This window comes from Anomalospiza imberbis, chromosome 8 (assembly GCF_031753505.1).
Source record: "Anomalospiza imberbis isolate Cuckoo-Finch-1a 21T00152 chromosome 8, ASM3175350v1, whole genome shotgun sequence".
Classification (NCBI taxonomy): domain Eukaryota; kingdom Metazoa; phylum Chordata; class Aves; order Passeriformes; family Viduidae; genus Anomalospiza; species Anomalospiza imberbis.
Genome location: NC_089688.1, coordinates 6,092,994 through 6,108,029, shown reverse-complemented (window position 1 = coordinate 6,108,029; position 15,036 = coordinate 6,092,994). Strand labels below are relative to the sequence as shown.

Below are 15,036 nucleotides of genomic sequence, written 5' to 3'. Positions count from 1 at the left end.
TTTTGTGTTTGTGCTGGGCTGCTCCCTGGTGCCATGCTGGGCACCTCTTTGCACTCTGTGGCTGTATCTGGAGGCTTGGTGGCTCTTTGCAGAGGGCTGAGGGGTGGCAGAGAGGGTCGTTTTTGCTGTGTCTTTGTTCTCCTGGCCCCTCACATCAGTGTGGGGATGCTGAACACCCCAAATTCCCATGGCTGGATGTGCTGCTGCCACAGGAGACTGATGGCTGAGGTGTGCTTTCCCCAGCTCCCCAAAAGGTCCCCTGCTCCTGCCTCTGCAGTTCCCCCTCCATGGCAGCCTGGACAGAGTGCACCAGTATCGCTTCACCCTTGGTACAGTAGGGCTTTTTTGGGGGTTGTGTGCTATTTTTTGGTTTGGTTTGGGTATTTTGTTGTTGTTTGGTTGTTGTTGTTGTTTTTAATTTGGTTTCTTTTTCCTCCTATGTACACATCATGTGCATGTGTGCAAAGGTTATATTCTCAAAAACAAGTTTATTCATTGATGATGTAATAGTGATTGTACTTTTCTTTTGGTTAATAAATTGTCTGCTGGGCTTACTTTGTATGCCAGCCAAAATTAGTCATACCAGTTCTTGGAAAGGATATGAAGAAACTAGTAATTGAAATCATAATCATTTGATCATGAGAGCTATTTGGAAAATAATATTTTAACCAGAAGCATGTCTGATCTCCAAGTCAGGTTTTTGTTAGTTTTTGGATTTTTTTAACTGCTGCTAAGTAGATTCCTTTGGTATGGAATATTAGAAATTGTGTAGTAGCTGGTGATGTTATTCAACATCCTAAGAGAGGACTTCATCCAGAAATTGCTGAGACTGTCTGAAGGCAGGCTGATATTTATAGATATGTATTATTTTTTCCATTCTGACATTTAATAATCACCATGTAATAGCTATAAAATGCATAGCAACTACAGCTTTTTTATTTCAAGTGGATGGTGTAATGAAATTGGGTGAAACCATCCATTGAAATTGTACTTTGTAGTACCCAGTGCTTGTTTACAAAGTATTGACGTTTGTCATAAACAGAGATTTAAAGCATCACTGTTATTGTTTGTTGTTTGGTGGAGGCTCTTATGCTGTGCAGCGATAAAGGAAAAGATTTTATTACAAGCTTGCTTAGCATATAAACATGCTGTTCACTTCTGACCAAATATTTGTTATTGCACTAAATGTAATGAAGGTGCCTGCTTATAAAACAGTTTTGTATTATATAAGGAAGAGTGGAATATCTGATCTGTTTTTTTACTAGAATGACTTCAGGTTTTGTATTGTATGCAACTTGTCACAATAAAGCTCTTTTTTTTTCCACTGAGCAGTATTTTATTTCCTGAGGAATGTGTTCAGTGGACAAAAAAAAACACACAGAGAGAATCAATCCTGCTTTTCCCTTTGTTTAATAACTCCAAGAATTTCTCTCCCTTTGCAAATACTTATGTTTATTTGAGAGAAAAATTGGATTCTGGTTTATTTATTCCAAGAACTGTAACCTTATTTAGTGTTAGAAATGTGTGGTGGGCAAGGTGTGGTGTACAGCCAGCTCTCATTACAACATAAATTATTTCTGCTGTTTTAAAAATATCAGGAGTGTATCTGGCTGGATATGTATGTTTGTTTGTTTATTTATTGAGGCTTTCTTGATCCCTTGCTCACTGGAGTCAGCTGTAAAATATTCTGCTTATTCATCATGACTGAGAGGAGTTGATTGTTTCCTGGAAGGTTAAAATCCACCAATTAGGACTGTTTAATTTGAGTGTATGTTCTGGAGGCTAAACTAAGTTTAAGTGCTCTTCTTAGAATGTATGTTTTAGAAGGGGGGAAAAAATTGCACTTCTGATCTTGAAAAAGGTTTTAAGAAACATGAGAATGTGCAAGTTTCTTTTGGTGGGAAGCACATTTATGTAGTATTTCTTTTGGGATTACATCACAGTTTTATTTAATTTTAAGGACAAAAGTTAAATTCGATATTTGTGTATAAGCCAAGGGAAAATGTACCATAAACATAGGAATTTTCTGGTGAGTCAGAGTTCCAAGAATCTGAGATTTACTTAGTCCATTTATTTCAGGACTAACTATAACCATTAGTCATCGAGCCATGAATTTTTACATTTGCAGCTAATTGCACCTAAAAAGCAACTTTCCCTCAAGGCTTTGGGTTATACAGAATGTGATTTGGCAACCTGCATTTCAAATGCCTTTTAGGATCATTGCCCTGGTCCTAGAAATTGTTTTTAGATGGTGTATATTTGCTTCAAGTAAACAACTAATATTTCCACTTAGGTGGCAAGAGGAATAAATTAAGCACTAGCTATTCTGTGATACAGAAAAATTACTCAGCCTGCAGCAAGATAGGCTTTTACAGGAGTCAGTGCAGGATGATATTACTGGTTTCTCAGTCATCAGGGAGCCCAGAGTGACATGTTGTATTTTCATCTGATCACTTCTTGCAGGATGAAGTTATTGCTGTTTCAGAAAAAGTTACTGTGAAGCTTGAGGACTTGGCAAAATGGGCACAGTCCGATTTCTCCAAATGGAAGTGTGGTTTCCGGGCTGAGCCGGTCCAGCCCATGGATGTGGGGAAGAATGGGCAGAAAGAGGCCTTGACAAGATACAGACAATCCACACTGAACAGTGGCTTGAACTTCAAAGATATTCTGAAGGAAAAGGCTGACCTTGGTGAGTATCCCTTCCTTTCTCTTGTGGGAAGGGGCCTGTGGGAGAGTCTTTTGAAAACAGATGAGCCTGATCCTGCCATGCCATTGCAGATTCCCAAGGTATGTCTGAGCCTGGGGCAGAGGTGTGGCGATGAGATACCTGTGTGGGATGACTGGTGGTAGTGAGCTCATCTCAAGCTCCTTGCAGACTGGTGTGGGGTAACACTGTGATACCTGTCTGTATGGCCCCGAGCACTACGGCTCAAACCCTGCAGATGTGCATACAAATAATCATCACAGGCTCTCTCCTAGGGGCTCTGCGGGCTGGGGGATCAGGTCAGAGCTGTACATGCGGGCAGAGGAGGCTGACATGTCTTCCTGAGGCCTCCTGTGACAGGCAGGGATGAGCAGAGGCCTTTCACTTCTCATGTCCCATCTTCCAGAAGCTCATAGGTGCTCCTGGTGCTTGCCCTGACTCTCTATGGTTGGCTCTGTGTCTCGTTCAGTAGGGACATGTTCCTTCTATCGTGTTTCCTTGTCAGCTCTATGTTGCTACAGGGCTCTGCGAGCACCCCACTGTTGTCTCCACACACAGACCTGTGCTTTCTTCCCCTGTTTGTTTTCAGAAAGGGAGTTGGTAGCTCTGCTACTTTGGATGTTGCAGACAGGCTTGCAGCTGTGGGACTGCTTTGTTGCACAGGCACTCACACCTATAATACCTGTGGTGGGTTCCCAGGTCCAAGGGAGATCAGTCTCCTGTTGGTAGACGTGCCTGTTTGTGGTATTAGGACCTTGGATGTGTAACAGCTGTCAGAGATGGCACTTTGAAGTGCGTACCAAGGACATCTCTCTCTCCTAAGTTTTTAATAAATGTTCCATGTTTGAAGAGCATCAAGTTTAGGCCATAATATGTGAAAAGGTAAGAAATTAAAAGCTAAGCCTGATGCACTTGAGGACATGCGTTTGTATCTATGTGAACAGGAGTGCAGGGCCAAGTTCAGTTTTATAGTGTCATGACTAGGTTGGCATTGAAGCCAAGGTACATGAAGCTGAAGATCTATCTTGGAAGATTTATCTTCTACATCTCATTTTTCTGATCTTATCAAATGGTGAAGTGATTTTGTCAATCTCACATTTTACCATTAGCTATGTAGGTTGGAAGATAAAATACAATTGGAAGCTGATCTTGTTTTTCATTGCATGTCCAGGGAAAAAATAAGCCAAGCAATTCTTTCTCTCTTTGCTTTTCTCTGTGGTTTCTTCTAGTTCATAATTACATGCAGTAATTTTCTCTGCTATTGCCCTGGTATCTTTACGCACTACATTTATTTGCATTTGTTTGTTGTGTCAGAAGAATCTTAATGTTTTTCAGACAGAACTTTTGTGCGCTAATGTTTTCTTGTTTTTGTTTTCAACAAACAAAAAACTCCTTGTGGTAAGTTATGAAATTGCTATTATCTACCCTAGGAGCCAGAGAAAATTATCTTTAAGCCCAAGGCTTAGAGTTGCATGTTAAGCCTTTCAAAGTAGGGGTTATACTGAAAACGCTCATGGAATGCAAACTATATGGTATAATTTTGATAACCCCACATTCTGATGTTGTTCATTTTCAGTTGGTGGCTCTGGTTTTATTATTGCGTTGGGTTTTTTTTTTTTTTTCCCAATAGAAAAGGGAATTTTGGCTAATGTTTGGTTATGACTGCCTTTATCTTCATAATGACTGGTTGACAGGAGTGAAACCAAAGGTTTACAAAGACCAATAGCTGACTGGATACATTGATATAGACAATTGATCCAGGCTATTAAAGGAATCAAAGAAATTTCTTAAATCTGGTATTGAGATGATTTTTTTTTTTTACCATTTGAAAGAGCCAATAATTTAATCCTGTTTTGCTTCCTGGATCTGACACAAAAACTCAGAGGAGTGGTGATGTTTGAAGCTGGTGGAGCAGCCCTAGTTGGTGTCCTGTAGGCAGTCCGTGAGCTCTGGTGTTTGTCTCATCTGTGGCGTTCAGCGCCCACGAGATGAAGAGGATTTACTTCTCTCGTTCTGAGCGGTTGGTTGGGGTTGACATTGCTCTGGGAATTGTCATGTCCCTAGTTGGAGGCAAGGGCAGGAGCATGATGTGGGGTGTCTGAGTCTTTTGAGCTGCTGGTGTTGTCTCTTCTCTGCTGTCAAAGGGCATCTTTGCTGCCTGTTAGGACATGTGCCCACAGACCCTTTCCAATACTCAGTGTCTTGCCAACAGAGCAGCGCTCTGCTGCAGTGATCAGAGGATTTATTAGCCAAAACTTCTGCAGCAGAAGTTCTTCTTAACTTCTCCAGCACAATGGGATGGGGTCGTCTTTCCCCTTAAAATTGAGTTGTATACTGTAAAAGGAGCACAGTGTACTGTCAGGCAGAGGTCCTTCATGTGATGCTGGTGTTTAACCCTGGCTGTAGATGAGGAAGTTGCTGAACCAGATGTTGAGAAGGCCTAGATAAACAACATGATCTCCTGGACCCTTTTTTTTTTCCTATGAAATGGCATGTTTCCATTACAGAAAAATCCCAGAAAAGTGAGTAGATTCTGCAGCTTTTCCTACTAGATATTTTTGAATTAAGCTCTGGAAGGTAATAGGAAATTATATCCCTACCAAAGAGCTCAAAAAAGCTTTACAGAAGAAACAAAATCAGTTTTCACACATTATTCAGGAGTGATGAGGAGTGAAATAACACGGATTAAATGAAAACATGGCTGATACAGAACCAGAGAAGTGTCGCTGTGCAAACATACTTAATTAAACATGTTGCTACTGGGAGCAGGGCCGCTTCAAACACCAACCAGGCAAAGTGAGGCCTCGTGTGAGCAGTGTGCACCCTGTGCCATGTGCTCAGTGGCACTTGTTTAGCCAAAACTAAGGCAACACCTGGTTAATCCACAACCTGTAGAAACCATGAACCTATAACTGAAAGTCAACCCTAATTCAAACAAGATAGTTCTGTCTCCTTTTTTGTTCTCTCTTTCTTCTGTTTTGTTGTCCTCCCCCTCTTCCCCCTCTTTTCTCTTTTTTTTCTTCTTTCTTTTCTCTTTGCCTTTATTTTCTGCAGAAACTGTTGGGTTGGGGTTTTTGTCTTGTAAAATACTGTTGTTTTTATCACTAGTGAATTATGCAGAACTTTTCCTTAGGACTGTATTAAATAAAAGATTGCGCAATCACATTTTTTTGTGTGAGCTTCAAGATTTCAGCCTGAAAAATTATTTTTAAGAATTACTTCTTTCTGCCTGTGGAGATATTTATGCTATACATTCTGTCCCTTTCTACAAATATGTCAATACTGAATGCTAGCTGTTTATGTCTTAAGACTATTTATAGCTTTCTGATTTTTTCTTTCAAATGTTGAGGAAAAATAAAGAGCAACAACAATGCAGCATATAAAAATAGAGTTGCTCAGGAATGTATTATTCATAATGAACATAAGAACCTGTTTTTCCAGAAGAATTGGTCTGATAAAATCATTCACTACTGAGGTCGCTAGTTATTTATTTTGGTCTTTAGAATTATTTAGGGAATTTTTCTTTGTAATAAATGGACTTATATACCCATATTTGGTAAACCAGTGGGAAGTCACCAAATGAGGAATTATTTCATTTTACAAAATGTTTAACAACTAAGCAATGTAAACACTATCGGTTAAATATGACAAAGTTGCATATTTGTATTCCTTGGGCTATAGTTCAAAAAAAATTCAAATTATTTTATATAACATTGCTTCTTACAGACTTCCTTTAAGTGAAGTATGAAAGCTGCAGTGTAAGCTTTATTGGCCTATAAATATGTCATTATAGTTGGACTACATTTATATGCTTTGGATTGTTGTTTAAGCCAAGAAAATATGTCTCTACAGGTTGACTTTTTATTGAAACCCTTTGAGGCATACAACAGAATGTATTTTAGGCCAAGGTTATTAAAACAGCATTTTCATTTTTGCAGCAGACTCATTGTCAATTACGCTGCCACAAACTGTCTGTGGATAGGCAGTTATGAATGGTTTCATCTCTAAATGTGTCTTTAGAAAAAGAAATAAAAGATAGGGGAGTCAGAGCTGAAATTGAGAGAAGAGACTGAGGGAAAAATGACTGAATTTAGTGCTCGCCAGCTCTGCTGGTTTGGGTTAGGCTGGGCTGCAAAGCTGCCTGGGTTTAGCCATGGAACAAATGGCCACTGTCCCTGTGCTGGGCCAGGGAGGTGGGAGCTGCTGCCACAGCCAGGCAGTTTGCAACCCTCTGGTTCTGTCATGACAGAGGTCTGGGTTTGGTCCCCAAGCTGGCATTGCCAATCTTTTCATCCATCCTCTGTGAGTATCAGGCCAAAATGGGCAGTAAAGGTTCCTGCACGGGCAGTGTTAGTAATGGGATGAGCAAGTTCTGGTGAACTGAAGGGGTTTTGCTGCACTTAGTTCATGTTTGTTCAGGTCCAGCAAGGGGAAACCCAAAGAAAATTTAGCAATCAGTCCTGTCCTGTCTTTCATTCCCCACAGTCAAGCATTTGAGGGTATAAAATCTGGATCTTTGTTCCCTGTGAATCCCAGGGAAATCAACTACTGCTCCTAGCTGTGGTGTATATTCTAGCAGTCACGCTTTTCTCCTGTGTAGGTGGTTTTCCAGGAGTTGTTTCCTACTTCTCATGAAGTAGCTCTGAACTCTCCAGAGGAGCTTGCTGGGCAGAGCTGGGTGCTGCAGGATTGGGGTCACCCTCTCGTTTTCTTGTCTTTACCAGTCTCATAATTCGCATATCTTCACTTGGAAGATTGCAGTTCCTTGCTGGACCTTGTGTTGCCACACAAATTGGCTGATTCCCAGCAGATTGCAGTGATTTTGGAAGGATAGGCAGAACAGGGATGAGCTGTCATTCCAGAAGGTGCCAACTGCACAGTTACCAGCCCCAGTGGACACTGGGCTGTTGTATGGTCCTTCCAGTTTCTCTTGCCAGTGGCCTTCCAGCAGGTGTGACTTCACCAGATGAAGATTATCAAGTCATAATGTAGTCAAACCGTGCCATGATCAAAACTGATAATCTGCAGCTGTAGCATGTTCAGACACTTGTGGTGACTTCTGATCTGACACTGGTCTCCTATTTCATTGTTTGTCGCGTGCTGCTCAGTTCAGGCTCACCTGGCTTAATTTGGTGCAATAATTTTCTGACCAACTAATCATTAGCTATTTAGAGTACAGCCACTTTGCATACTTTGTGCCTAAACCATGCCTCTCTTCCCCTCCCATTCTTCTCTGTGTGCACTCTTTGCCTCTTCTTGTGCCTTCCTGTCCCCATTGCCCTAGTTGAATGCCATTCTGATCTTGATAAAGCTCCTGTAAGTGTCCCATTTTCCCCTCTCTACCCTTGTGCATCGTATGTTGTTTTTTGTCTTGTGGGTCAGAGTGACCTCTCTAACTCATTTTACCCAGCCCAATTGATACAGTTCTTTTGCCATAGATGAGGCTATTACATGACTTGTCTGTTGTGCTCCATGGAGCCTGAATGGAGAAAGACAGCTCCCTTGGGAAAGAAGAGGCTGTGGCCTGCCTTTTTCTTCTGTGTTTGTGCAGCTTATAGCACATGTTAGCACTACTGCAGCAGGACAAGACTACAGCAGGCTGTGGAGCGGGAAGCTCTGTTGGGATGACTGTTCAGAGAGGGTGTGAAGCAGGAAGGCTTCACTTGCTTCAACGCCTTCTTTTGGTTTAATTACTGCTTACCTTTGGTGTTAACATGTTTGGGATCAGAGATAACCTGAGGTGCTGAGCAGACAGACAGAGATAAATATTTGTTTTATTGCTGGTCAACCTGTTAGTTTAACAAATACTTGTTGGCTTCAGTTGTTGGCTGCCTTTTAAGTGCTGAAAGGTGATGCAGTTGTTAAGTCCAGTGTACTTCCAATAATTCAGTCCTGGAGATGACCCTGTCTTCAGTAGCATTTTGGGGCTCTCTGTCCTCAGTTCCCCCTCTCTCTTGAGCCACTGCTGCTCTCCTTTGCACCTTCCTCCACCTCCCTGGAAGGAGGTTGTTTGGGTTCTTCCAAGGTTGTCTGTCCTTCTTTTGGCCACCTGTTTGCCTGAGTAGTGCTGGGATGTTTTAAGTGCTGTTACTGTTTTTGTTACCCTGCGGAGAGCCTACTTCATTGCAAAGGAAGCGTATGAGGGTGAGGTTGAAAACATTTCAATCTGCAGCACTGGCTATGGAAGCCTTTCACTCACCACTGGATTGTGTTGAGCCTCATCTATTTGTGATTCTTGAAAGGAGTTTTAACACTGCACACCTCAAACTTCAAGCATGCCTTATCGGAGAGTTTTTGATTTCTTATCAAGCTTTGACCTACCTTTCAGCTTTTATAGAAAGGGGGTGAGAGCATCACCCCTGGAAACTGAGGATGCAAGTATTTTGTTCTTTGAAATGTGGAAGGTATGCCAAAAATGTAAACAAAATCCCAGGTAACTTCCCTCTTGGTAGCCCCTAACTTATAGTGGTTGTTCACCACCCACCCTGTTCCTGCAGCAGTAACAAGCTAACATGATTATCAGAATTGTGCTGATAGCAGTTGTCACTGTGTCAGCATTTTCAGTTATAGATTGGTATGACAGGGCACTTTGACGTTCATGTAGAGTATGGCCATTTGCATTTGCAGTTCTGGTCTATTCAAAAACATCAGAGAAGGAATCACTGCTGCAAATCAAGAGGAGGAAGAGTTAAATTTTACTCTCTAGCCCGTTGAGCTAGAGAACTGCCCTGCGTTCTCTTAAAGTCAAAGTTGCAGCAGTTTGCGCCATCAATAAGAGTTTTGTTGCAGCCTCTGGCTGGAACAGGATAGCCTACATAATTACAAAATAAGTAGATTAAAAAAATAAAGACCATTCACAGACAGTGTCAAAGCAGCCAGTGTGGGACAGTGTCCCTTTAAAAATGTTTGATGTCTTTTTTTATTTTTGTCTAGTTTTAGCACCGGGATTGACCTTGCCAGGCTGTGTAATAACCCACATGTGTCTGCTCTCCAGGATTTTTTCCCTTCTAGTCACTGTTGGATCTTGCATTTAATTCTTACTGACCATGGGTTTTTGTTCCAGTAACTGGAAACGTCTGTGTCCTGGTGCAGTGCTGCTGTGCTGTGAATCTCAGTTTATCTCAGTGTATGCTTTTTGGGGTTGGTTTTTTTTTTCTTTTTTTTTGCCTTTTTTTCTGCTTTTTTTTTTTTTTTTAATCATTGGTTTAGAGGGTGTTATTTTGATCCCCAGCCTTACCTCTACCTTCCACTCCTGCTCATATTGTGTCTGGGTCCCACAGGGACCCAGTTTGGGATGTCTGTTGTTTTGTATTAGTGCGCTTGCCTTGCCCAGCACTATGGAGGGAGGGGATCAGTGGTCTCCTCTGTGTGCCTTGGTTGCTGGTTAGATGTGGTGATCCCTCACTGATGCTTTTTTCCTGCATTATACCCTTTCCACACAGCCAGCCAAAAATTTGCTGAGTACTGAGATTTGCTTTTTATTCCTTTTCTCTTCTTTTTGAGAAATCCTTTGGTAGGACAGAGGCACACAGGAGCAAAAGCTGTCAGTGAATGGCCATGTCGGCATTTATGGAGATCTCAGCAACAGCAGGTGATGGTTCCTCAGCTTGCCAAGGTGGACCTTTGCTTGGGCAAACAAGGGAAAGTGGGAGGTGGAAACACTAGAAAGAAAAGGAAGTTTTTTGGACAAGATTGTGGGAAGGGGCTTGGCTACAGCAGCTGAGTGGGCAGTAGCAAATGTGCCTTCCCAGCCCAGGGATCTCCTCCAGCACTGTGTATCACCTTAGTGAGCACCAAGAGGGGCTCTGTGGGTGCACAGGAGAAGACTGTGATTCTGGGCAGCTTTGCCTTTGTTGATTGAGTTTTAAGAGTCTCGGTATCAATTCTCACTGTTTCACCCCTTTTGGTTAATTTGGGTCCTGCTTGTCTTTGCTGGCTTGGTGATCCTTGTGTGATGAGAGCATTGATAGATGAGGGTGTTTGGGAAGGGAATGGTTAAACCTAGCGTGTGTTTAAATTGGAGTGCGGTTTGTGGGAGTGGGTGATAAAGCATAGATTTAAAAATTGTAACAGCATGAATTGTAACTTACTGGGCAGGTTTTGTATTAGAGAACCTTGTGGCATGACCTTTATTTACTTCATTTAGTAAAATCTGTACCATGTAAAGTAAGTTCCTCCTTAATTTTACTGCTAATAATAATTTGCTTGTAAAAATGAATCCTCAGCACTGTAAACCTTCAGCTTGGGTCTGTCTTGCTCTGTAACATTGTGAAGGGCAAATGGCATTGTTAATGACATAAAGAGGCTTTTGTTAGTGATAGGTAATGTGTATGGTTTTAGCAGGAGTATATTTTAGCAGCTTGTGAAAAATCAAGGTGAATTTTTACATCTGTGCACTGCTGCATAGTTGATATATGTAGAAGCTGAAATTCAAAATAAGCTTCTAGGAGAGCCCACATTTGATTTTCCTAAACATTTAAATATATGTATCACACCCTCATTTTAAGATGCTGGTTAATGACTTTATGAGCATGCTGGCAGCCAGAGCATTACATGTGGTTTGAGAAATATGTCTGGATATGCTTGGTAAGCAGTATTGTTCTGACAGTGTACTAAAGGCCATCTTCAATTTGACTGTGCTCTACTTTGTTATGCTGTGAAAGAAAAAGATAATTCAGCAGAGCTGAATTGTGCTGTCGGCTGGAGACGCCACACTTCAGAATACAAATATTACTAGGGATAAATGAATCATTAAAAGAACAGTAGCATAAAATATCTGATGAATGAACTCCAGGAGTCTGTACTGGAATAAATTTAGCATTCACGGACAGTAGCATAATATGTGAAATAATAGTATCAGTTCTACATTCAGATGCCAAAAACATTTATGGACCCAGAATAATTGTGAATTACAAGGCTATAAATACATGGAGGGGATTTGGTGATATCATAATAAACCATGAAAAATTCACTAGGCTGGTTTCTAATGTTACCAGAACCTTGAGATATATTTACAACCTTGTTCACACTCCTGCAGTTTTAGGGGGCAATTCTCCTCTCACAACACGTTCGTCATTCCCATTAGTGCCAAGGGGAGTTATGCATGTGTGTCATGAATGGAATAGATCCCCACACAATTCAAGGATCCTATAACGAATATCTCATTTAAGAAAAAGGTGGGAAATGTTCACTCTTATCCTCCCTCAAGTTCCCCCACGTCCCGTTCTGCTCCTGTGATCAAAGCTAGTGAATATAGGTAGAGGATGACAAAGTTGCTGCTGTGTTCATGAGCATTTTATCCACAGCTGCTTCATTTTTTTCACTTTTTATTACTGAGAAACAAAACAACAACCAAAGCCCAGATGTTCTCATCGCCTCCAGTTTCTTTAAAGTGCAGGCTAGTGCATTTTAAAAGCCCGGGGAGGCTGGCGTGGTCAGCCTGTCCTCCAAAAGGAGGCTTCATTGTTGTGATACCAGATCCATACCCGATAAGAACAGTTAATTAGGAACTGGGGCTGAACCTGACGTGATGTTCAAGAGCACGTTCAGCTTTCAGCATGTCCCTCGTCACCTGTTTGTAATTAAGCCTGGTGTCCCCTGCCTTGCTGAGCTGGGGCGGTGACAGTCTCCGCAGGTACTTAGTGTCGTTCACACATCCCAGTATTAGGTGGATTACAGCCCGGTGCTGCAGGACCCCTTCCCCTCCCAGCATGTCCCCCCAGCCAGCTGTGCCATGTTACCTCATCCTTCTCTTAAGTCATTGGCAAAATACACAGGTTCAGTGTGGTGCAGAGCAAGTCTGCTCAGTAATTCCACATTCCTTAGTGTTGGAAGTCTCTTGACTGGCCAAGCTGCAATCTTTCTGCTCATCCCTCTCCTGGCTGTACATCCAGGCCTGCCAGGGGAGCATTTGTGGTATTCACGGTGGGAAGGGTCTGTAGCTTCATTTATGTCCTTCCACGGGGTTCCTGTTTTACTTTTTGGGTCTTGGTAGATTCACCTTCTATCAGTAGATTAATTAAATCCCTGAGATATATCCTGGACCTTCCATCCTTGTCGGCTGATGAAACAAACAGAAGATAATTACAGGATCAGAAAAATAACAGCAGTGGTCACCAGCAAGAGGGGTGAGCCTGGCAGCCTTGTAGGTGATTTGTATCAGTGATAGGTCCTCACCCAGTTGGACACTGAACCTCATTTTGCTTTGTTCACTGACAGTTTATTTCATTGTCTTTCTCTCTTGAATTCAACCATGTTTTTGCTAGGGCAAGGTCATGGGATTATTGATTATTTGTTTTTGTTAATTACTAATGACTTTAACTTGATATTCTTTGCAATATCTGTGTGAGCTCTTGTGGCAAGCCCAGTTGACAGGGTATAATGCAATCTTAATGCATGTTTTTGTCTTTAATTATTGTGAAACCACAGTCTCCACTTTTCTTTCACACTGAATATTTCCAAATTAAAAGCTTTGTGGGATGAAAAATTAAATGAGAAGTTACTATAAAAATCTCTTTCAAGGATCTCAAATGCATCCGCTCCATTTTTATTTTTAGTTTTCTTACTGCTTGAATGACCCTTTCTTGTGACAGTGTTTGTCACTATACACTTCCAGTCTTGTTGCACAGAGAAAATAGATTAAAAAGTCCTTTTACGTTTGTTTTTTTAATCCTCTCTTAAGATACATTAAAATGTGGCCCTGTAAGTTCTGTGGTACAGTAAAAAAAAAAAAAAAAAAAACAACCCAAATAATTTTGGCAGTTCAAACGCAGAAACTAAAAATAATTTAATCTGCAGTGTGAACATAGTTTCATATTTATACTAGCATCTGGCCTCAGGAATTGAATACTCCATTCTTTAAATAGCTTCACTCTGGCTCTTGAATGCTTTGTGACTAGAACATTACCCTACAGTCATACACCTTGTTTACATATTTCTGTTAAAAGGCAAAAGAACTTACAGTACTTCAAAACATTGGTACAAGCTCCCTCCTCCCCTCTCGCCTTGGAAAAGAAAAGAGAAGTTGAAAAAATTGCAACTGGTCTGAAAGTGCATTTTAAATTTAGTTCTCTCAGATTGCTACTGGGTACATATTTTACTGTCATTTGTATGAAAAACTGGAAGAAAAATTTTCCAAAGAAAATGTGTGCCTTTCCAGATGCCCAGCAGTAGTCAAACACAAATTTATGTACACTTCGTCAGTTTGTTTTTAATCTGGCAATTGTCTTTGTCTTTAGAAACACTTTGCCTGGAGACAGTGGGTACTTTTTTGGTACCTCTGTGGTAGAAATAAGGATCCAGGTCCCTGCAAGGAAAAACAGATCAGAATAATGATCTATTCAGAACAAAAATAATAATAATGTAATAAAAAGGTAATAAATGTAATAAACAGAAGGCTAATGATTAGCTTCTTACAATCTTTGGGGACAAAGTATCTTTTTATAGTTTTAGGATCCTTGCCCAGCCTGACTTTAGGAGGAATCGCATTTTCAGAATTATGTATTTGTAACTTCAGCTAGCTTTACAAATTTAGTAGATCCCTATTTAGTGTCTGTTGGTGAATGTAAGTCCAGCCTAATATTCTTATTGCTATTTTTTCATTCACATGTCTTGAGGTGAACCTAGGAGCAGAAGAGAAAACATCCCATTTTTGAACCTTAAACCAGAATCCATTCGTATGAGTCACTAAAACAAAATCATAGTGGTTTGGCTAAAAAAGGCTTCGTGTCCAAAGGGAATGTTCCTTAAAATGCTGGCGCATTTCCCACAGTGTTTCTTGAATGCATTTTATATGTTGCCTTTGTGCTAGTGTAAAACATCAAAGGTTAGATGTGGCAGTTCGGTGTGTAGGAGGCTCCTGGTATTTCGGTGGACTGGTCAGTGTGAATGAAGGCAGTGGGCTTGTCCCTTGGGAGTGCTCAGCCCCCTCAGCTGCCTGTGCTGCTCTTCCTGTCGAGCATCCTTCCAGCTCAGGTAGGGAGAGCATTTCTCTTTCTTGTGGTAACTCTTCCATGCTGCAGCACTGGCTTAGGCTTGCTGCTGTGGTGTTCAGAAACACCCCGCAGCAGCGTGAGAGACAGCGAAATCAGGCCCCGTCTGTCTTTGTGAAAAACTTTTGAGAGTAAGTTGCTTTGTTTTTCCTACCCAGCTATTAGAGCCCTCATCAGGAAGGAGCTTCCAGGATAATCATCCCACTTGGGTTTTGGGAGGTCAGTGCTGATTTCTGTAGGTTTCAGACCAGCCTGGGACACTGAGAATGTGAGTGCCGGGGCTGTACTCCACCGTGACTTCCAGCTTTGATCCTCTCGTGATGGAGCGACAAAGAGGTGGTG

The 15,036-nt window shown here is 41.4% G+C and overlaps 1 protein-coding gene across 7 annotated transcripts in view; it reads left to right on the top strand.

The window, feature by feature from the left end:
• ARID5B (AT-rich interaction domain 5B) overlaps window positions 1-15,036 on the top strand; it is a 118,438-nt gene that overhangs the window by 12,381 nt on the left and 91,021 nt on the right. For 6 of the 7 annotated variants that reach the window (XM_068197093.1, XM_068197096.1, XM_068197095.1 and 3 more), the window contains one exon: window positions 2,464-2,689. In XM_068197093.1, coding sequence (XP_068053194.1) covers window positions 2,464-2,689 — 226 coding nt within the window. Of the gene's footprint in view, window positions 1-2,463; window positions 2,690-14,469; window positions 14,678-15,036 lie in introns of those variants that run through there. The other variant, XM_068197097.1, reaches the window with a different exon arrangement.